At 38.9% G+C, this 21,829-nt stretch overlaps 1 protein-coding gene across 37 annotated transcripts in view; it reads right to left on the bottom strand.

Moving 5' to 3' along the window:
- SOX6 (SRY-box transcription factor 6) overlaps positions 1-21,829 on the bottom strand; it is a 711,458-nt gene that overhangs the window by 74,571 nt on the left and 615,058 nt on the right. For 28 of the 37 annotated variants that reach the window (XM_055548488.1, XM_055548501.1, XM_055548492.1 and 25 more), the window contains 3 exons: positions 17,078-17,227; positions 10,753-10,978; positions 7,621-7,808 (listed from right to left, as the gene is read on the bottom strand). In XM_055548488.1, coding sequence (XP_055404463.1) covers positions 7,621-7,808; positions 10,753-10,978; positions 17,078-17,227 — 564 coding nt within the window. The remainder of the gene's footprint in view (positions 1-7,620; positions 7,809-10,752; positions 10,979-17,077; positions 17,228-21,829) is intronic. The other 9 variants (XM_055548525.1, XM_055548517.1, XM_055548497.1 and 6 more) reach the window with 3 other exon arrangements.

Genomic DNA, 21,829 nt, shown 5'->3' with positions numbered 1-21,829 from the left:
TGCTGGCAAGACATTCTTGATCCATGCACAGCAGCTATTTTGAAATGATGGAGCATGAAAGCTCCTGAGGTGCCGTCACAGTCTATTGTCCCTAAAATCTATATATTTAACAGACCCTAAATACCCTGTGACACAGTCAACCAGAACAACTCCATTGGTGCCGTTCTGGTTGATCAAGTTAACAGTGTTTCATTTCAGAGTGTCAATACAGGAGTTTACCCAGTAAAGTGAAATATATCATAGGTCAACATGTATTCATATGGATGTATATGTAATTCTGTATGTATTATAAGGGTTTCCCAGATGGCTCAGTGGTAAAGAATCTGCCTGCCAATGCAAGAGACATGCATTCAATCTCTGGGTCAGGAAGATCCCCTGGGGAAGGAAATGGCAACTCATTCCAGTATTTTGCCTGGAAAATTCCATGGACAGAGGAGCCTGGTGATCTACAGTCCATGGGGTCACAAAGAGTCAGACAGGACTGAGCAACTAACACTCACTTTCAGGACTTTCCTGGTGGCTCAGCAGTAAAAGAATCTGCCTCAATGCAGGAGACCGAGGTTCGATCCCTGGTTGGGAAGATGCCCTGGAGAAGGAAATGGCAACCCACTCCACTATTCTTTCCTGGGAAATCCCATGGACAGAGGACCCTGGTGGGCTACAGTCCATGCGGTCACAAAAGAGTCAGACATGACTTAGCGACTAAACAACAAAAACAACAAACCCCTGTGTCTGTGAAGTAAACGTTCCCCTCAGTTACAAAATACACAAAACATGTTCTATATATATATAATGTTAGTAAATATCACAAAAACAACTCTAAGAAGGAAATTGTGATGTACTGCCCAGATTCCCCTTCAGGACTGATTTGTTTCCTCACCCGTAGGGAATGTTTTGCTCACCCTCAGCTGTTGGCCCTCCTCAGCATCGCCTCAACTAGAGTCACACCTCACCCAAGATTAAGTCCCTTTCCCAGGGCAGCCCTCATCTAATGACTGGTCCACACAAAGGTATGAAAGCTCACTCCTTCCATCCAACTTGAGACAATTCTGAATGGACATGGCAGCCTCAAAGCTTCATATGAGGTTGGCTAAGGCCTTGGAAGAGACTGCATCACAGTCCGATTCTGCTTTCATCCTTTCCCTTCCACAGGTGGCAATCAGAAAGAGGACCCCCTACCCCCATAAACCTGCTTGCTAATCTCTGTCTCAGGCTTCCCCGGTGGCTCATCAGTAAGGAATCCACCTGTGATGCAGAAGACGCAGGAGACCCGGGTTCAATCCCTGGGTGGGGAAGATCCCCTGGAGGAGGGCCTGGCAACCCACTCCAGTATTCTTGCCTGGAGAGTCCCCAAGGACAGAGAAGCCTGGCAGGTTCCAGCTATAGGGTTGCAAAGAGTCAGACACAACTGAAGTGACTGAGCATGTATCAGCACACACTATTCATCTCACAGTCTGCTTCTCAGGGAACTCCAATTTGTGACACACTCATTTTTAAACAATGTCCAGATATGAGTGTGATACTGCTGCTACTGCTGCTAAGTCGCTTCAGTCGTGTCCAACTCTGTGCGACCCCATAGACGGCAGCACACCAGGCTCCCCCGTCCCTGGGATTCTCCACGCAAGAACACTGGAGTGGGCTGCCATTTCCTTCTCCAATGCATGAAAGTGAAAAGTGAAAGTGAAGTCGCTCAGTCATGTCCAACTCTTCACGACCCCATGGACTGCAGCCTACCAGGCTCCTCTGTCCATGGGATTTTCCAGGCAAGAGTACTGGAGTGGGGTGCCATTGCCTTCTCCGTGAGTGTGATGAGGTATGCTTTATAAATTACAAGGTGTTGTGATAGAAATACTGAACAATTCTCTAAAACTGTTGACAAGAATAAAATCACAAATCTAATTTATGAATCTTTACACTTAAGGAAATCAAGATAATTCCAAAGATGATGATTTTAAGAGAGTTAAACTGACTTTGTCACAATCTATTTTACTAATCTTATTGTACATTATATATTTATCTTATTTGATCTCAGAAGAAAATATGATTCTCAGAAGAAAAAGTAGTGTTGTGTGAAACCTCATAAAATTAAGATGGATATTTTGATTATAAGAGAGCCAAATCTACCATCATAGGAGTCCTTTAATATCATTCTTAATACTCTTCTGCAGGTAATGAACCTAACAAGAATATATACTGGGTCTAGAAACTAGACAAAGCCTGTGCTTAGTTGCTCAGTCGTGTCCAACTCTTTGAGACCCCATGGACTGTGTAGCCTACCAGGCTCCTCTGTCCATGGGGATTCTCCAGGCAAGAATGCTGGACTGGGTTGCCATACCCTCCTCCAGGGGATCTTCCCAACCCAGGGATCGAACCCAGGTCTCCTGCATTGCAGGCAGATTCTTTACTGTCTGAGCAACCAGGGAAGCCAGACAAAGCCTATAACAAATATACATTCAAAACAGTGACATTATTTGCAAGAGAGATAATGTAAAGGAGAACTTCTGAACACAACAGCCTTGAATATAATGGACTTTGTCAGCAACCCGAATTCAACCCCTATAAGGTCATCTACTGAGACAACAACTCTCTTCAACTGAGAAACCAGGGTTTTCTGATTCTGTCGAAGCCATTTTGCCACTTATCTCCAGGAGCTCAATTACATTGTGTGACATATTTTAGGACAAGTTGAGATTTATTAATTTTCAATCCTAACCTAATCTCTCATCTCTCACCGGTGGCTTCCAACACAAAATAAGGTATTATTTCAGAGCCTCAGACTTCTTTCCTCTACATGAATTAAGAAAAGTCAATGAGAAATACTTAAAATTAACCCAGAGTATTTGAAGTTAGTAGAGTCTTAAGCTTGAACTTGAATCGATGATATAAATTCAACAATATAGGGTCACTGTGTCAGACAAAGAGAGTCACTGCTGGAAGGAAGGAATGTCCAGTGCCAATTTACTATTTAGGTTTAGTGCAAACATTTCAGGATGTTGCTATTCTAAGCCTACTTAATGTGACAGAGGGGCTTCACTGAAAGGCAGAGTTGCTGTAACAATACTGAATTTATTTATTTCCCCCACAACCTAAATGATGTACACACATCTGTTTTAAATATTCTCTATGTTAATATTCCAAACAAAAATTCTAGTTTTTCATTAGAAATATTTTTCAAAGAAATATTTTATTCATAACATTAATCAAAAGCAAATGATTCTCTATAATTTAAAAACAAATGTGATTATTGAAAGGGCTTCCCATGTGGCTCAGTAGTAAAAGAACCCACCTGCCAATGCAGGAGGCACAGGAGACACAGGTTCAATACCTGGGGCAGGAAGATCCCCTGGAGGGGGAAATGGTAACCCACTCCAGTATTTTTGCAGGGATACTCCCACAGACAGAGGAAGGCTACAGTCCATGGGGTCACAAACAGTGGGACACGACTGAGCTTGACTAAGCACACACACGTGATTATTTAAATAACTTGTTTTTTTGTGGAATAAAATTTCTGAAATGTATTAATTCTAAATATATTTCTTTAGCCCAGTGATATTTCAACTAGGGGTAATTTTGTCCTCCCTACCCCAATAGGGGACATTTAGCAATGTCTAGAGACATTTCTGGTCATCACAAAAGGAGGGGTGCTGCTGGCATCTAATGAGTAGAGGCCAGATTAGCCACCCATGACAAAGAATTCTCCAGCCAAAAATGTCAATAATGCTGAGGCATCAGCATTATTATGACATTATGACATTATGAAACCATGATCTAACTTAATAAATCTGAAGTTTCCATAGCTTTGTGTATCAACTCAGTTAGAAAGGAGTTTAACTATGTAAGTTGGTCAATATGCCATCATCTGAAACATTTAACTCTGCTTTATTCTGCTGACCCTTCCATCATTGTTAGGAGGAACTCATATCTGTGGCAAAATAGCTCATTTGTTCTATATATTCAAAGATCACCCATAATGTAGCCTAAAAGGTATGGGAAACATAAGAAAGTACCCACTCTGTACCTGAGGCTTTGCTAGGTATGTTCATATATATTTTATTCTATTGTAACCCAGATTACTACCCTCACGTTACAGATGAAGAACCTGAGATCCAGAGAAGTTATTCAACTTACCAAATATCACATAGCTGGCAAGTGACAACTCAGGGCCTACCACTCCAAGTGAGAATATATACCTTTAAACTCATTAATACTTACCGCATATGCAAAGAACACTTCTGAATCACCAACGGTAGTTAATGCGGTGAGAAGGGTAATTAGCTTTTGACCTTACAACTGTATTATTAGAAATTTTAGTAACCATATACCACTTTCATTTGAAAACCAATACAGTTTAAAAGACTTAGATAAATCACCGACATCCTTCTCATACTAATTTTAGGATTCACCCTTGACAAAATTGTAAAGTAGGAGATGTTCTCTGCTGCATGTATCCATTCTCTTGCTTTTACCCCAATTTCTACTCAGTAGCTCTGTGTCTCCTGAGAAACATGTATGCAGGTCAAGAAGCAACAGTTAGAACCAGACAGGGAATAACGGACTGGTTCAAAATTGGGAAAGGAGTATGACAAGGCTCCATATTGTCACACTGTTTATTTAACTTATATACAGAGTACATCATGTAAAATGCCAGGCTGGATGAATCACAAGCTGGAATCAAGATTGCTGGGAGAAATATCAATAGCCTCAGATAGGCAGATGATACCACTCTACTGCCAAAAAGTGAAGAGGAACTAAAGAGCCTCTTGATGAGGGTGAAAGAGAGTGAAAAAAGCTGACTTAAAACGACATTCAGAAAGCTAAGATCATGGCATCTAGTCCCATCACTTCATGATAAATAAACGGGGAAAAAGTGGAAGCAGTGACAGATCTTATTTTCTTGGGCTCCAAAATTACTGTAGATGGTGACTGCAGCCATGAAATTAAAAAATGCTTGCTCCTTGGAAGAAAAGCTATGACAAACCTAGACAGTGTATTAAAGAGCAGAGGCAGCACTCTGCTGACAAAGGTCCATATAGTCAAAGCTATGATTTTTCCAATAGTCATGTACAGATGTGACAGACCATGAAGAAGGCTAAGCACTGAAGAATTGATGCCTTCAAACTGTGGTGCTGGAGAAGACTCTTGAGAGTCCCCTGGACAGCAAGGAGTTCAAACCAGTCAATCCTAAAAGAGGGTTTCCCTTGTAGCTCAGTTGGTAAAGACTCTGCCTGCAATTCAGGAGCCCTGGGTTCAATTCCTGGGTTGGGAAGATCCCCTAGAGAAGGAAATGGCAACCCACTCCAGTATTCTTGCCTAGAGAATCCCATAGACAGAGGAGCCTAGCAGGCCATAGTCCATGGGGTCGCAAGAGTCAGACATGACTTAGTGACTAAGCTACAACAAATCCTAAAGGAAATCAACCCTAAATTTTCATTGAAAGGACTGATGATAAAGCTGAAGCTCCAATACTTTGGCCACCTGACGTAAAGGGCTGACTCAGCGGAAAAGACCCTGGTGCTGGGAAAGGTTGAGGGCAGGAGGAGAAGGGGGAGACAGAGGATGAGATTGTTGGATGGCATCATTAACACAACAGATATAATATAATGGATATGAATATAACCAGACATAGAATATAGAGCAAACATGGAGTTTGAGCAACATGGAGGTGGTGCAAACTCCAAAAAAAGTATGCTCAAACTCCAGGAGATAGTGAAGGAGAGGGAAGCCTGGAACGCTGCTGTCCATGGGTTCGCAAAGAGTTGGACACAACTTAGTGACAGAACAACAACAACAATCCCTATGCATAGCAGGTCCCAAGTGTATAAAAGCTTATGGCTTATCCAGCACCAAAAGGCCCACCATTCCCCCAGATAGTTTCTCTCCTACTTTATGCGACTGCTAAGTCACTTCAGTCGTGTCCGACTCTGTGCGACCCCATAGACGGCAGCCCAACAGGCTCCCCCGTCCCTGGGATTCTCCAGGCAAGAACACTGGAGTGGGTTGCCATTTCCTTCTCCAATGCATGAAAGTGAAAAGTGAGAGTGAAGTCGCTCAACCGTGTTCGACTCTTTGCGACCCCATGGACTGCAGCCTACCAGGCTCCTCCGCCCATGGGATTTTCCAGGCAAGAGTACTGGAGTGGGGTGCCATTGCCTTCTCTGACTTTATGTGAACTTCCTGCTAAAAGAATCAATCAAAGTAGGGGAGGGGGAGTTAAGTCATTATTAATTTAATGTATTAAATTAATATATTTATGTAATCTATTTTTCTATCTGTAGGAAACTGGGTCTTTGCAGATATAATCAAGTTAAAGTCACACTGGATTAGGGTGGACCCTAAATTCAATAAGTGATGTTCTTCTTAAGAAGAGGAAGATTTGGAGACATGGGGACATACACAGAGGGAAGACAGCCATGTGAAGAGGGAGGCAGAAACTGGAGTGATGCAGATACAGGGTAAGCAACGGCTAGGATCACTAATTCATCAAATAATCAGCATTTTCCACCCATTGTATGATAATAACCTCTCAACTGGTCTGCCTGTTTCCTTTCTTAGCCTCCTGCAGTCTGCTCTTGCACATTTGGCAGAAGGATCCTTTTTATATGTAAATCAGATCATGTCAATGCCCTGGACAAAAAGAATGCAGGAATTCTCATCAGATTCAGAGCGAAACACACATAGTCCTTCCAAGGCCTACAGGTCTACCACACTCTGCCCCAGGCAGAGACTTCTCTTTAGGTCTCACTGCTCTGCCTTTCCTCAAGTTGCTCTTGCTAAATTGGCCTCCTTGTTGCTGGTCCTACACTCTAAGGGCCTCTAAGCCTATTGTTCCCACTGCCTGGATGCTCTTCCTGTGGCCTGCACAGGGCTTCCTTCACTCTCTCTATTACACAACACCTCCTCAGAGTCCTTACCAGCCTACCTAAAGGAACAATCCTGTAACTCTGCATTTCCTTAACTTGCTTCTATTTCCCTCATGGCAATGATTCACCTCCTCCTGTTACCAACATTATTCATTATGTATTTGTTTATTTTTTTCTTCATCTGTGTTCCCCTACCAGAATGTAAGCTCTATGAGAACAGAGATTTTTGTCTCATTTGTTCACTGTTGTATCTCCAGTGCCTAGAACAGTGTCTATTACACAATAAGCACTTGATAAATAATCTGATGAATCAAAAAAATAAATGAATGCATTTTGTAAGTTTCTCTGTTTTCTGTTTTGCTCAGGCTGACAGAAAACTTAGTAATAAATTCAATGATGAGTCATAATAATGTATTAGCCTTCATCATGAGTATACATGCTTTTATAAAATATTCTGGTAGTCTGTAACCTCATATACCCCCTTTATTATAAGATATTTCTAAACCTTTTGGAATAGGACAGAAAAACACCCATGGCAGGAGTTTGGGTATTTGGTTGGGTACCTGAGAGGCAACCCACACTAAGAGGGAAAAGGTATATTTGTTAACCAGCAGTAATGCTTAAACATAATGCAAGACAGTCCTCAAGCTAGAAGCCCGAATCTTTGGCTGCAGGTTGATGCTTTGGAGCCTGGAAAGAGCCAGATAAAAATGAGTCAATGGGTCTAGCAGAGCCAGTGAAGGAGGGAAGAGAGTTTTACCTTTTCATTCCTACAGTTGTTCAGCCCCATATTATTCAGGGTGGACAGTTTCCCATCAACACCGTGTGGTTGCTGCTGCTGTTGCTCCCGCTGGATCTGTTCTCGCATCTTCCGAGCCTCCTGAATAGCTTTCATCACTGTATCCTGATCCCCAAACAGGGCAGGAGAGTTGAGACTGGACAGGATATCTGCATACACAGGATGTATTATTAGAGGGTCGTAAGGTTAGACACTTAAAAAATACTGCTACTGTCCACTCCCCTGTAGAACACCACATTCTCTGAGCAAGGAAGGGGCTCGTTTGCTGTTAAGAAAAATGCAATAGACCACAGAAATCCAGGGTAACTGAGTTGTGCTGGGGTTTTTGTTTTTAGTTCTTAGAGGATACCCTAGCATTTCAGTTTATCTGGGCTCTGTTAACCCGCTTCCTCACAAATGAAGGTTCCTAGATTCCTATATATGTACATACACACACACACACCCCTTTTCTGGTTATATTTAACAATTAGTGGGAGAGTAGTTGGGATGAAAGTGGTAGGAAGGAGCACAGAGATATCTGTGCAGGCTGTCTATTATATTTAGTGTGCTAATGCAGGAAAGCTGTTTCTGACCCAGCCAAAAAAAAAAAAATCTGTGAGGCTATACACATCCTTTAGCGATATCTGTATCTGTGTGTTCATATGTCCACTGCAGGAGAGAGGGGGTGGGAAGGAATACACCACACTCTCTGTTCCCCAGTCACTGGCTGGTTAATGAAGCATTCCACTCATGCTGCCTCAGTTACTTACCAAGAGAATGACAACCCATTTCCTACCCACAACCTGAACACCCACTGCTCTCAATTCCCTGTCTTCTTGACAGTGAGGCTGAATGTGTGGGAATGGAATTTATATAAGGATAAAGCTTAAAATAAAGTGAAAATATTTACTTTCATTATATTCCATGCAGCACAGAAGGACAAAATTTAAAATTAAACTAAATTTCCTCTATATCTTGCATTTTATTGTAGGTTAAAATTGACACTTTAGCTTTTCCAATTTTAGACAAAAAGAAGGCAACTGACTGACAGATTTCAGCTGCTGTGGTAAAGTTTAATGTGATGAGGTTGTGTGTTTCCTGGTATGAGCATTTCATAGCACACGTATGTGTGTGTGTGTGTATGTGTGTGTGTATCTGTGTATGTGCACACACCTCACAGAGACAGATTGGACGGAGGAAACCAGACCATGATCAAGCTCACGTCTATGTGTGTGCAGTACATGTGCTTATCACTCGAGTTTAGAAAATATTCCCAACGCTATCTATGGAAAAGTTTTAGAAAGTTAAACAGCCACTTTTTAGCCGATGGAAACCCTGTATCTTTAGCTCTGAAGCTTTTCTGATTAAAAAAGAAAATCCATCCAGTATTGTGTGAACAAGGGTGCTATTACTTCAGCTCATTTCTAGTTCACGATCTAAGGAATACACTCTGCTAAGATGTAAACTCCAAAAGAACAAGGGCCTGTGATACAGTCATTTTTGTCCCTCACTATGCTAAGTACAGAAAACAAATGCTTTCCAAATAAAATTTAGAAGTGGTTTATAGGAGGGCCATTTCAAGATCAAGCCTATTATTTATCCTCATGTTGGCTTTTTTCCCCTCATCTCACAACTTTCAATAATCCAGTGATCATATTCACATGCTGGGAATGATTCATTTCTCTTTGCCACAGTGATCCCACTGACTTGGAGTGAAAATCTCTGGGCCCCTAAAAGAGTGTCCTGACTCAAAAAGAGGATAGACTGCTGGGTAGATCCTAATGTCCCCAGTTTCAGTGAGGAAGATTTATATCTCATAATCAGAAGAGCCACTTAAGATTCAGCATTGTTCAGCAAACGTTCCAACTATGAGTTTTCAAAAGGAGCACTGAGTTATATGTGAGAAGACCTGGATTTTAGTTTTAACTCTGCTAATTATCAGCTACATGGCTGTGGGTGAGTCATTTTATCTGTAAGACGACAGTTTATTATACAAGAATAACAATAACGTACTACCTAACTCATAAGATGATAGTGAAAAATCAAATGAGATAAGATAGACAAAATGTTTGGTTAAATTGTAAATGGCTACACTTATACATTATTTATTGCTGTAAGCAATTCAGGCTATAGGATTAAAGAAAACATGGAAGGCAATATGGTAAAGAAATGCTGGTTGTAGTCCCAAATCCCTTTGAACTTCTGTGTCTTATTGGAAAATTAAGAAATTTATAGAGCATGGTAATAATAATGTTCATATTTATTTGGCTCTCTGCCACTGACAAGTACTTTCACAATTACTGTTTCATTCCACATGTATTTGTAAATGTGTTGGTATTTGGCTGTCTAGTCTTTTGGGTTGCATGCCTTCTGGGTTCCAGATATCATGTTAGAGACTTTATATATATATACATTTCTGTCTTAATTCTCATACCAACCTATAAGCTAGGAAACAATATTTCCTTTCCAGAGATTAGGAAACTGAGTTAAAAAAATATTAAATAATTTTCACAGGGTCACACAGCTAGTAAGTTAAGGCTCTTTCTCAGTTCAAGGCTGCCTGATGCCAGATCCCATTTTTCCTCTATACTTCTCACACCTGGGTATGACATCCTTAGAGACAATTGGCAGTGTATCAGAGAATGTAAGAAGACAGAGGATCACTATGACATATCTTACTAGATATCAACTTTATTTTATATGATGTCACTAAAGTGTCATTCATATTTGCTTCAATGCAAAACTGATATAGGATAAGGTATAAAACTCACATTTTACAAAGAAAACAAAATTTCAAAAAATTTTAGACTTTTGGCAGGCAGCTTTCAGGCCAGTTTCCTTTAGGCCCTTGGAGAGTTCATGGTTACTCTTCCTCTGCCTAGAGTCACTTCAGTGGCAAAGCACTGACTCAACACAGAAATTTCTAAGTCTCTGATTGCTGGATCTACCTTTCCTGAAAGTTCTAGTCACCCAAGACGCCACACTGGGTTATGTTTTAGTCGAAAAGAATTTACTTTTACGTTATTTACTTTCAGTATTTAAATTTTTCTTGGACTAAAGAATACTTTGGAAACAAGAATCAGTCATCATTAAACGCATTTTGCTTTCCTTTACCTAATTCATAAGTCTCTTCCTGGTGTTGACTTTTCCATTTACCTAAAGAGGATCCTCTTCCCAAGCTTCCTCCAATGGGGCTGGGGATGCTGCTTTTGTTAGGCAGATTGACAGGGCTGGTTTTGCTGGCTGGGAAGAGGCTCTGGGTGGGAGATGTTGGGGACTTTACAGGCTCAACTGTCTTGGGTCGGGATGAGAGATTCAGCGGCTGTGCTGCTGCTTCATCCTACAATAGTTTAACATAAATAATTATTAAAAAAAAAAAAAAAGACAAACGAAGCACATTATCACTTAGTAAGCCACAGTTATTTTACACCTCAGAGACAATGCCACATTCTCCACAATAATAACAAAAGAAGCTAATTATCTACCTCCTTGAAGATTCATCGGAAGGAAACCTCATTAATTTCCCTGTGTTATGCTTCTATTTACATTAACTGTGTAGTTGGATCATTCTTTTTGCCAAATTAAAATCTGAATTAGCTCACATTACAGCTTAATTTCCTAATGTGTTTTCAGGGATCCAAATTAACCTAGGGCATTTACAAAGAATTATTTAAAATTTCAGCAGCTCTGTAGTGCTTTTGTGTTATTCTCTCTGAAAAGTTCCTGGAACTATAAATGGGCTCTGCCGCTAATTTTTTAATATATATTTTAAATCAAACAATTGCAAGTACTTTAAAAATGGAAACACTGTAAGCCTTCTTCTGCTCTCCTGGGCCTTTGCCCAGAGAGCCGCATGCCACAGCATGGCTTCTATGTGGCTTTCTGGGTGTGGGCACTCTTCATGGTCTATATTCTGGTCTCTATTCATGTTTAAAATTAATTTTTGTAAAGAGCAAACACACATTATAATTATGTTTTACATACCATGCTATATGCAATTTATTTTTCACGTCTGAAGTGATGTCTCTTTATATTCTTTGCTGCATATATTTACAGAATGTCTATTTTAAGATGCCTGTTCTTCTATACTGAGCACAGTATTCAAATATCTGGCTTCTAACGCTGGTTTTACCAGGAGCTTGAAAGCTAAGCTCCTTACCTTTATTTTTTTGTTTCATTTATTCTGCCATGTAACACCCTTAACAACACTTCTTTCATTCTAGAAATTTAATTGTAATATGAACATACTCATTTAAATGCTAGGTTTTTAAGATCTGCAGTGTTGTGTTTAAAATTTCCAGCAAATGTTAACTCCTCTTTTGCTTCTGAGAAGGCACAGAGAACTTGCGTTTCACATCATTGTTTAGAACACACTGAACTTTCTCCCCTATGGCAAACATGTCACTTCTCTGGGACTCAATTTCTTCATCTATAGAAAAGAAGGCCTGATTCTAGCTGATCTCTAAGGTCTCTTCCAGCACTAAGGGTCATTGTTTGAGTGGGAAGAAAAAGGGATGCCAGAAAATAGTAATCAGGAGGGAGGATTAGAAAGAGAAAATGAAAATAACATGCATAAAAGAGCCATTATGACTAAACATTGTGCTAGATATTTTCAAGTATATTAGCTCATTTAACTACCAATAACTATGAGACTGGGCAGTAGTATTCTACATTTACAAAGAAAGAAGCAGTCAAAGTGATAAAATGACCATCCAAAGCCATACATGGAAGGACAGAATTTGAATTATAGTTTATTAGGTTCCAAATCCCAGGCACTTTTTTTCTTTACTGAATTATCAGATAAAATAAGTCATTTGATAGTGTCATGATACCCTAGCTTTATTTTGTTGTTTTGTTTGTTTGTCTTGGTAGGAAATAAGTAATCTGGCACATCTATGGTGCAATGTACTTTTATCTCTATCTAGATATACGATATGGAGAAGGAAATGGCAACCCACTCCAGTGTTCTCACCTGGAGAATCCCAGGGACGGGGGAGCCTGGTGGGCTGCCGTCTCTGGGGTCACACAGAGTTGGACATGACTGAAGTAACTTAGCAGCAGCAGATATACGATAGGTTCTCAGAAACATAGTTGCATCCCTCACAAACGGTACTTAATTAAAATTTACTTGCCTTTGCTCTGAATTCAAAGGATATTTAGACTAGTTAGTTCCTTTACTCACTTCTCAAGAACGGTGATTTCTACATTAGGTATGTAGTTAGTTTTCTCCACATTTCTTTTACTTCACCAAGTTTCTTATGATCCCTTAGTTCAGTGTCTTCAAATTTAGAAAAACTTCAGCCATTACTTTTTAAAATATATTTTCTGTCCCTTCCTTCTCTTTCTGGGGCTCTATTTGTATATATTAGGCCATTTGATGTTCTACAGCACTGATAGTCTTTTTTTCTATGTATTTCATTTTGGACAGTTTCACTGTTATATCATCAAGCTCACTAGTCTTTTTTTCCATAATATCTAATCTGTTGCTATTCCAAATCAATACCAATCCAGTGTACTTTTCATCTCAAACACTGTATTTTTCATCTCCAGGCATTCAATATGAATTTTCCATGCCCTGCCTTATAATGTTCATGTTTCTTGAATATGTGGAGTTTATAATATCTAATTTTATAATTCATTTTTGAATATAGGCAAACTTCAGAGACATAATGGTATGGTTTCACACCACTGCAATAAGTCAAATAACCCAATAAAGCAAATCACATGAATTTTTGGTTTCCCAGTGCATATAAAAGTTATGTTTATACAATACAGTAGTCTATTGAATGTGCAACAGCATTATATCTAAAAAACAATGTATACACCTTAATTAAAAATAATTTATTGCTAAAAAAATTGCTAACCATCATCTGACTATGCAGGATTTCCACAAGCCTTCAATTTGTAAAAAGTACAATAGCTGTGAAGCACAATAAATTGAAGCTCAATTAAAAAGTATGACTGTATATTCTAATTTATTATCTAGTCTTACAATTCAATAATTTCCATTCCTACCAACAATGCCACTGAGCATGGGAAGCACTGATTAACTCCCAATCAAGTCAATTCTTTTCCACCATGGCAGGCCTGCTGTTCATCCTCACAGCTTGTCCTGCCCCAACAGACACTTTGTGGGTGAAGAGAAGCAGATATGCTTACTTCTTCACTTGGTCTAGTTGAAAGTCTCTTTCAAGAGCTGTTTTTATTGTCTTATCTAGTAATTTTATCACCTGTGTTATTTTGAGGTTTATCTCTAGTGATCGATTTATTCTCTTCATTATTTTTCATATTTTCTTGCAAGCCTGATAATTATTGAATAGATGCTCCACATTGAGATTTTTACAGTGCTGGATTTCAGTTTGTATGTTACCTTAAATATTTGTGGACTTTGTTCTAAGACATGGAGAGCCTCACCAGGCTTGCTTTTAAACTGAGTTAGGCAGGTATAGAGATAATTTGGCCCTACTAGTGAAGTCCATGGGGTTGCTCAGAGTTGGACACGACTGAGCGATTTCACTTTGACTTTTCACTTTCATGCATTGGAGAAGGAAATGACAACCCACTCCAGTGTTCTTGCCTGGAGAATCCCAGGGACGGGGGAGCCTGGTGGGCTGCCGTTTATGGAGTAGCACAGAGTTGGACATGACTGAAGTGACTTAGCAGCAGCAGCAACAGTGAAGTAATACCCTGCTAGGGACTCTACTTGGTACCCATGTGTCAAGAGATCTTTCCAATCTGGCCAACGGGAATACAAATCATCCTCAGTTCTTCATGAACCTGTAGTGGTCTTGCTTTCCCCCTGGCCTCAGATAGTTTCCTCACATGCATAAGCTGCTCAATACTCAGCTAAATACAGGGAAACCTTCTGCGGATCTTCTGTGCTCTTTCTCTATACAGTTCTCTCCTCTGGCACTCTACCTCACAAATTCCATCTCCCTTGGCATCTTGAAACTCTGAAGTCTTGTCTCTCTACTCAGGAAGCCTGCCAAGCAGCATGTGGGGAACCCCCACATACACCCCACACTATTGCCTGGAAGCTCCTCAAGACAGTAAGCTGGATCAGCTGTGGTGCCTGCCTCACTCGTTTCGCTTCTATCAGAGGTCACTCTCCTGTACTCCTACTGGAAATGTCTGAAACCACTGTTTTATATTTTGTCTTGAGTTTTACTTCTTTAAATTTGGAGAGCAAATAGAATCCCTGTTCCTCCATAATGGTTTAAAATGGAAAACTTCTTGGTTTCTTTTAGAATCTCTCAGGGTATACAACCAGATGTTTCAATCACAATAAGTATTACCACTTACCAGCGTCTTTATTATCATCAGATTCCTATAATCAACATCATTGCTATACTAACATTTATGAAATATTTACTATATGCTAGAGGATGTATTATCTCACTGAAGACCCATAATAATATTAACCTTCAAATTGCAGAGGCAAAAACTAACATTAAAAGAAGTTAAGTAACTTGCCCAAGGTGACATGTCTAGTAAAAGTCATAGAACTGGCATCTGAACAGAAACAACCTAACTACTGATGTTGACAACTGTAGCAAATAAAACTTCAGGGGAAAAAGGAACAGAAGACCATCTATTTTTATTTTTATTACCTTCAGCTAACAATGCCCTAGGTTACATAGTCATATTATATACAGAGGGAAAGAATGACTATAGACAGAAACATGAGATATTTTAGTGACCAGAATTCTTTCAATTAGCAAAACATAAGATTATTTTTAGAACTTCTAAATAATAGGTTGGGGCTATTTTAAAAATTTAAAACATTTGCTTTATGTCTTAGTCTATATAGTTTTACTCACACATATAATAAACAATCTAATAAGTATGATAAATGTTTCCTTTGTTATTAACATAAAGTAGAGTCAAGTTAAATTATACAGAGAGCTCCCTAAGAATTTGTATGTGGTCAAGTGAGTAATAAAATTCAGTTGGCCCACAAAGCTGGAATGGTAAAAGCAGATATAAACTTGAATCTAACCAGGGAACATTTTACTCATCCAGTAAAGACTTGGTTTGGTGCAATTCCATTTGGCCAACTCACTTATAAAATGACTTTTTCATGTTAAAATATTTAATACTCAATACCTCAAGTCACTGATGTTTGATATGCTAATACTCCAACAACTATAGTTAAACAAAGTGCTTTGGTTTGAATTGTAGTGTTCTCTTACTCACAAAAAGAAAGTCCTGGAACACAAAATAGTCTGTTTCCATAAGTTAATGCTATCTTATTAAATGTAAAGCCCCTATTGTCATATCTCAATATTTCTAACTACAAAGCATAAATGTTCATTTACTTTTTTGGAGAACCTAAAGGCATGGGGGACATTAAATTAATTCCTTTGGACGGGCACAGGCAGAACTATCCCTCCTAATTATGTTTACTTTTTTTTTAATCTTTGGTATTTGGGATCCATATTTTTAATGGCTTTCCTGAAATCTCGAAATCCCTATCTACATGTTTTAGAAAATAAAACAATTTCAGTAATTTTGTGGACTTCAATGCTGTTTCGTTGGCCTTAGATATTTCCCATGTAATGAAGTAATAATGGCAAAATTTCTCCAAAGGCAGTACTTTGGACACACACAATAATACATCTGTGCTTAGTGTATCCTTCAAAGTAAGTAAGTCAATGATATAAAAGAATTGTTTCTTTGAACTTTCTGAATTTTTAAATTCAATATAGGAAGCAAAAACAATCAAAAAACCTATAAGTACCAGCTGCAGCACAAAGTTAGACTGGATCATCAGTTCCCCTCTGTCACCAAGTACTTCCTGGCTACTCCATTTTAAGACACTGAAAATCAGTGAGGAAAGGATCTATTAATGTTTCAGCCATAACTTGGGCGATCCTATTTATCCTATCACAGTTATACATGGCATTGAAGCATAATTAGATGATGACACCACTCATTCCTCAAAGCCCACATTTATAACTATTGTTTGAGGGAGAGAGACCTTTACCATCAAACCATATAAAGGTCCAGCATCGGGTTCTCTTTTTTTCTTGTCAATCTAAAGTTTTGAGATCCTCCTCCTCTAGCACTATAAGTTGGCTCCCCACCTGTTTAAAGTTAGAGAGAAGTGTCACAAGACTATGACAAAGACTGGTAATAAAACCATGGCCATACATGCCAATGAACATTACAAAATAAAAGCCAGAATCCAAAGGGGAAAAACTCTTGAGAAGTAAGTTTGCAGATTTAGGTAAAGATCTCACAATATGGCACTATTGTTATCAAAAGGGAAACACCTGTTTCTCAGTGCTCAATCATGAAATTTACCATAAAGAGGAACATTTTGGGGTTCCTTTATGTTGCTTTGCTTCCTGCTGTTTATGCCCAGCACAGCCTGGTTCACTACCTTTCTTGTGAAGCTATTTTCCAAACTGTTTCCATAATCCTGCAAAGCAAATACCTTAACTTGAGTTACAGGGCTGGTCCCTCTCTTTTCATTTTTTATCCCAGTAGGTGAGACTGCCCCTGCTGCGTTTGGTGGCTGTGGAGTTGATGGCATCTTTGCTCCAGGTGACACCTGCATGCTGGCCAGCTGAGCGGCATAGAGCTGCTGCAAAACAGGGAAGACAAACATCATCGCTTTAAATGCAGCTGAAACAGAGCTTCCAAAAAAACTTACCGTATTGTTAGATAACTATTTCTCTGAACGCTTTGAAATTTCCCTTTCACTATTTTTAAAGAAGAATATAAAAAAGAATAAATAGTATAACAGAAAGAAAGAGCAGTGCTATGGGAGCCATTATTCTGTTCCTGGTCCTTCGGACCCTAAACAAAGAATTGACTTGCCCTGGAACTCAGTTTCTTCACTCGTACAGAAAGGAATTTGACTAATTCCTTTGGTCTCAAATATTGTTATGTCCATTCATGTAATTTTAATATTCATGAACTAAGAAACTGATCTAAACTTTTCTAGGCACTTCTGGAAGAACATCATTCTAATTCAGCACTGACTAAACTTTTCTAGGGATGCTGACCCCTCTGGGTGTTAAAAGAGTGCTGCCCTCAAGATCCCGAAGGCCCAGGATCAGTCCCTCCTTCCTCTATGCTGCATATAGCATAATCCTAAAGAGAATATAGCCAGATTTGTGGAGGAAAAAAGTCAAGCTTCTTTTTCCTAGCACAGGATGTGAAATCCTTAACTGTCGATTTATTAGTTTTGGGGTGAAACTGGTGATAAATAAATGTGTTAATCTGTTATGGTTAACCAGAATTCAGATACCTCAATTTTAACATAATTTAATGCTTGAAAATGCCATTCAAATATTTTCTTTTCTTCTTATCATCAAGATTAAGCCATTACCTTGATAGTCATATTTTTATCATAATAAATAGAAAGCTTCCTAGTTCATCAACCACAGAGAAAACAGCTCAAACTTTGCCATATTAGTAGAGGAGAAAAAACAGGTGGTTTGTATGTGATTTCCAGCATTACTATCATTCAGATGGACAAATAAAAAAAATTACAGTAATCAAAAACAGACCTTTCAGCACATGTAATTAAATGAAAGCTTAATAAAGAATAATTTGCAAGAGCCAGATGTGCTTATGTCATGATTGTTGCTTTCTTTGGAACAATTTCTCTAATATAACAAGCCTCTAAAGAAATTAAAGTTTCATAATTCTGTATGTGCAATGACTTAGTGGCAAGAAAAATTCACAAGTAATAGCCAGTCAAACTGCTAGAACTTCAGGGAAAAAAAGGACTGTCTTGTTTCCTTTTTACTCTGTTACACTCTTTTCTTTTAAAATTCAGCCAGGTGTCTTCAAAAGGGGCAGGGATGGGGGTGGGATGGAGTTGGTGCTAAGCCAGTGAGGGAACATTCTATATTGAATGGAATGGAGATGGTTGAGAGTTGGAAAAGTAATGACTATATGGCAATAAATGGTGGCTGGTATCATCACCAATATGCCTTACTATTGAGTATTAAAGAGTCAGGAAATCTTAGACAGGCAAGAGTTCTTAGAAATCATTTATGTCTTCATTTTAGCTCCTGATTCACAAGATGAGAAGAAAGTCAATTTTACTCAATCTCAAGTCCTTCAGGAAACTTCAACCAGTGAAGAAAAGCTGAAAAACAGATTGTTGGACACAAATCTATTTTTTTTAAAGTTGATTAAATTCAGAAATCCTTCAAAATAATTGAACATTATAGTTGCTTTTTAGAAATAGAGCAGTGTTAATTGCTTCTAAAGTTTTGACAATCATTTATTTTATATTTATTAGGATTGTACTTAAGAAAGACAAGATTCCTTAAGAATTGTGATTTCTTGGAGTTCCTTGGGTGTTGTGGTTACTGATACATTAGATGCAGGAAGAAGTATGGCCATAGTTTATAACTTACAGAGCTGAGTAAACTGGATAGTAAGATATTAGATAAGATTTAGTAGAAAGAGCCTTGCAATAGAAATCAGAAATTAAAGTTCATTGTAAAGATAAAGTGCTCATGAAAATAAATATTTTCACATTCTAACAAAATATTTTAGATATAAGTATAGAGCTTTTCAGATTGAGGACTTTAGATCTGTCTTGGATAAAAGAATGCCATTCATTAACAGGCATAGGTTTACGGAATAATTTCACAAATAGCTCACCTTCTAAGTAAACATTAATTGAATATATTCTATGTTAGGCTTTGTATTAGGAGCTGTAAAAGTAGTTCAGTCATGTCTGACTCTTTGTGACCCTATAGACTATACAGTCCATGAAATTCTCTAGGCTAGAATCCTGGAGTGGGTAGCCTTTCTCTTCTCCAGGGGATCTTCCCAACCCAAGGGTCAAACTCAGGTTTCCTGCATTGCAGGCAGATTCTTTACCAACTGAGCTATCAGGGATGCCCAGGCTAGAGAAGGGAAGACCCACTGGAGAAGGGAAAAAGCTACCCACTCCAGGATTCTGGCCTGGAGAACTAGTCCATGTGGTTGCAAAGAGTCAGACAGGACTGAGTGACTTTCACTTTCATTAGGAGCTGAGGAGGCTTCAAAGTCTTGGAACAAGCTTATGGCTCTGGAGAGGATGTAAGATAAAGATACTCAGCATTTGATTTGTACCTTTCCTGCAAAGCTTATCACTTTTTAAAAACCTTGTGTATAGATATGCACTGGTTTCCCTGGTGGCTCAGTGGTAAAGAATTCACCTGCCAATGCAGGAGAAGTGGGTTTGATCCCTGGATTGGGAAGATCACTTGGAGAAGGAAATGGCAACCCATTCCACTATTCTTGCCTGGGAAATGCCATGGACAGAGGGGCCTGATGGGCTACAGTCCATGGGGTTACAAAAGAGTTGGCACGACTTTAGTGACTAAACAACACAACTATACACATGTCTTATCATTTTTGATAAACTATAAGCTTATTGAAGTCATGATCAAACTAATTACTTTTGAATGCCTAGTATCAAGAATAGTGCCTTGCAAATAAAAGATAATCAATCAATATTTTCTGAATTAATGTCCCATATAAAATCACTGGATGTTAGGGAGGAGAGAGATTCTATAGATAAGGCAACAGCAGTGGTATATGATTACATTTATTGTAAACATGATGAATAATTTTATGGCAATGAGTTTTAAGATATAAAAGGAAAATAAATTCAGTCCAAGTTAAATTATTCTAAGAAACTGTTTTCTTGAAGTCATGTTTAGAATGTTGACTAGATCGGTCCTGAATAACTACTGGCTTCACTAACCCACCTTACACTTTCCTAACACAAATTGTAGTACTAATTTTTTCTTCTTAGCCTAATTATGTATAAATTTAAATTTTCCCTAAATTTTACTGTATCCTTTTCTGAAAGAACATAAAATATTAGTTATTTAAATAAATAGCTTTAAGTTAGAAAACTCCTTTGGAAACTAATGATTTATGAAGGAAAATAGGTTCAGTTCAGTTCAGTCTCTCCGTCGTGTCTGGTTCTTTGCGACACCATGAACCACAGTAATCCAGGCCTCCCTGTCCATCATCAACTCCCGGAGTTCACTCAAACTCACATCCATTGAGTCGGTGATGCCATCCAGCCATCTCATCCTCTGTCGTCCCCTTCTCCTCTTGCCCCCAATCCCTCCCAGCATCAGAGTCTTTTCCAATGAGTCAACTCTTCACGTGAGGTGGCCAAAGTACTGGAGTTTCAGCTTTAGCACCATTCCTTCCAAAGAACACCCAGGGCTGATCTCCTTTAGAATGGACTGGTTGGATCTCCTTGCAGTCCAAGGGACTCTCAAGAGTCCTCTCCAGCACCACAGTTCAAAAGATGGGGAACACATGTATACCTGTGGTGGATTCATTTTGATGTTTGGCAAACTAATACAATTATGTAAAGTTTAAAAATAAAATAAAATTAAAAAAAAATAAAGACTATGTATTTTGATAGGTCAAAAAAAAAAAAAGCATCAATTCTTCTGCACTCAGCTTTCTTCACAGTCCAACTTTCACATCCATACATGACCACTGGAAAAACCATAGCCTTGACTAGACAGACCTTTGTTGGCAAAGTAATGTCTCTGCTTTTGCATACGCTGTCTAGGTTGGTCATAACTTTCCTTCCAAGGAGTAAGCGTCTTTTAATTTCATGGCTACAGTCATCATCTGCAGTGATTTTGGAGCCCCCCAAAATAAAGTCTGACACTGTTTCCACTGTCTCCTCATCTATTTCCCATGAAGTGATGGGACTGAATGCCATGATCTTCGTTTTCTGAATGTTGAGCTTTAAGCCAACTTTTTCACTCTCCTCTTTCACTTTCATCAAGAGGCTTTTGAGTTCCTCTTCACTTTCTGCCATAAGGGTGGTGTCATCTGAACATCTGAGGTTATTGATATTTCTCCTGGCAATCTTGATACCAGCTTGTGCTTCTTCCAGTCCAGTGTTTCTCATGATGTACTCTGCATAGAAGTTAAATAAGCAGGGTGACAATATACAGCCTTGACGTACGCCTTTTCTTATTTGGAACCAGTCTGTTGTTCCATGTCCAGTTAAACTCTAATTAATACCCTCTTCCAACAACACGAGGAGACTCTACACATGGATATCACCAGATGGTCGACACCGAAATCAGATTGATTATATTCTTTGCAGCCAAAGATGGAGAAGCTCTACACAGTCAGCAAAAACAAGACCAGGAGCTGACTGTGGCTCCGATCATGAACTCCTTATTGCCAA

The sequence above is a fragment of the Bubalus kerabau genome, chromosome 15, assembly GCF_029407905.1.
Source record: "Bubalus kerabau isolate K-KA32 ecotype Philippines breed swamp buffalo chromosome 15, PCC_UOA_SB_1v2, whole genome shotgun sequence".
NCBI lineage: Eukaryota > Metazoa > Chordata > Mammalia > Artiodactyla > Bovidae > Bubalus > Bubalus kerabau.
This window is presented reverse-complemented; position numbering and strand designations above follow the sequence as displayed.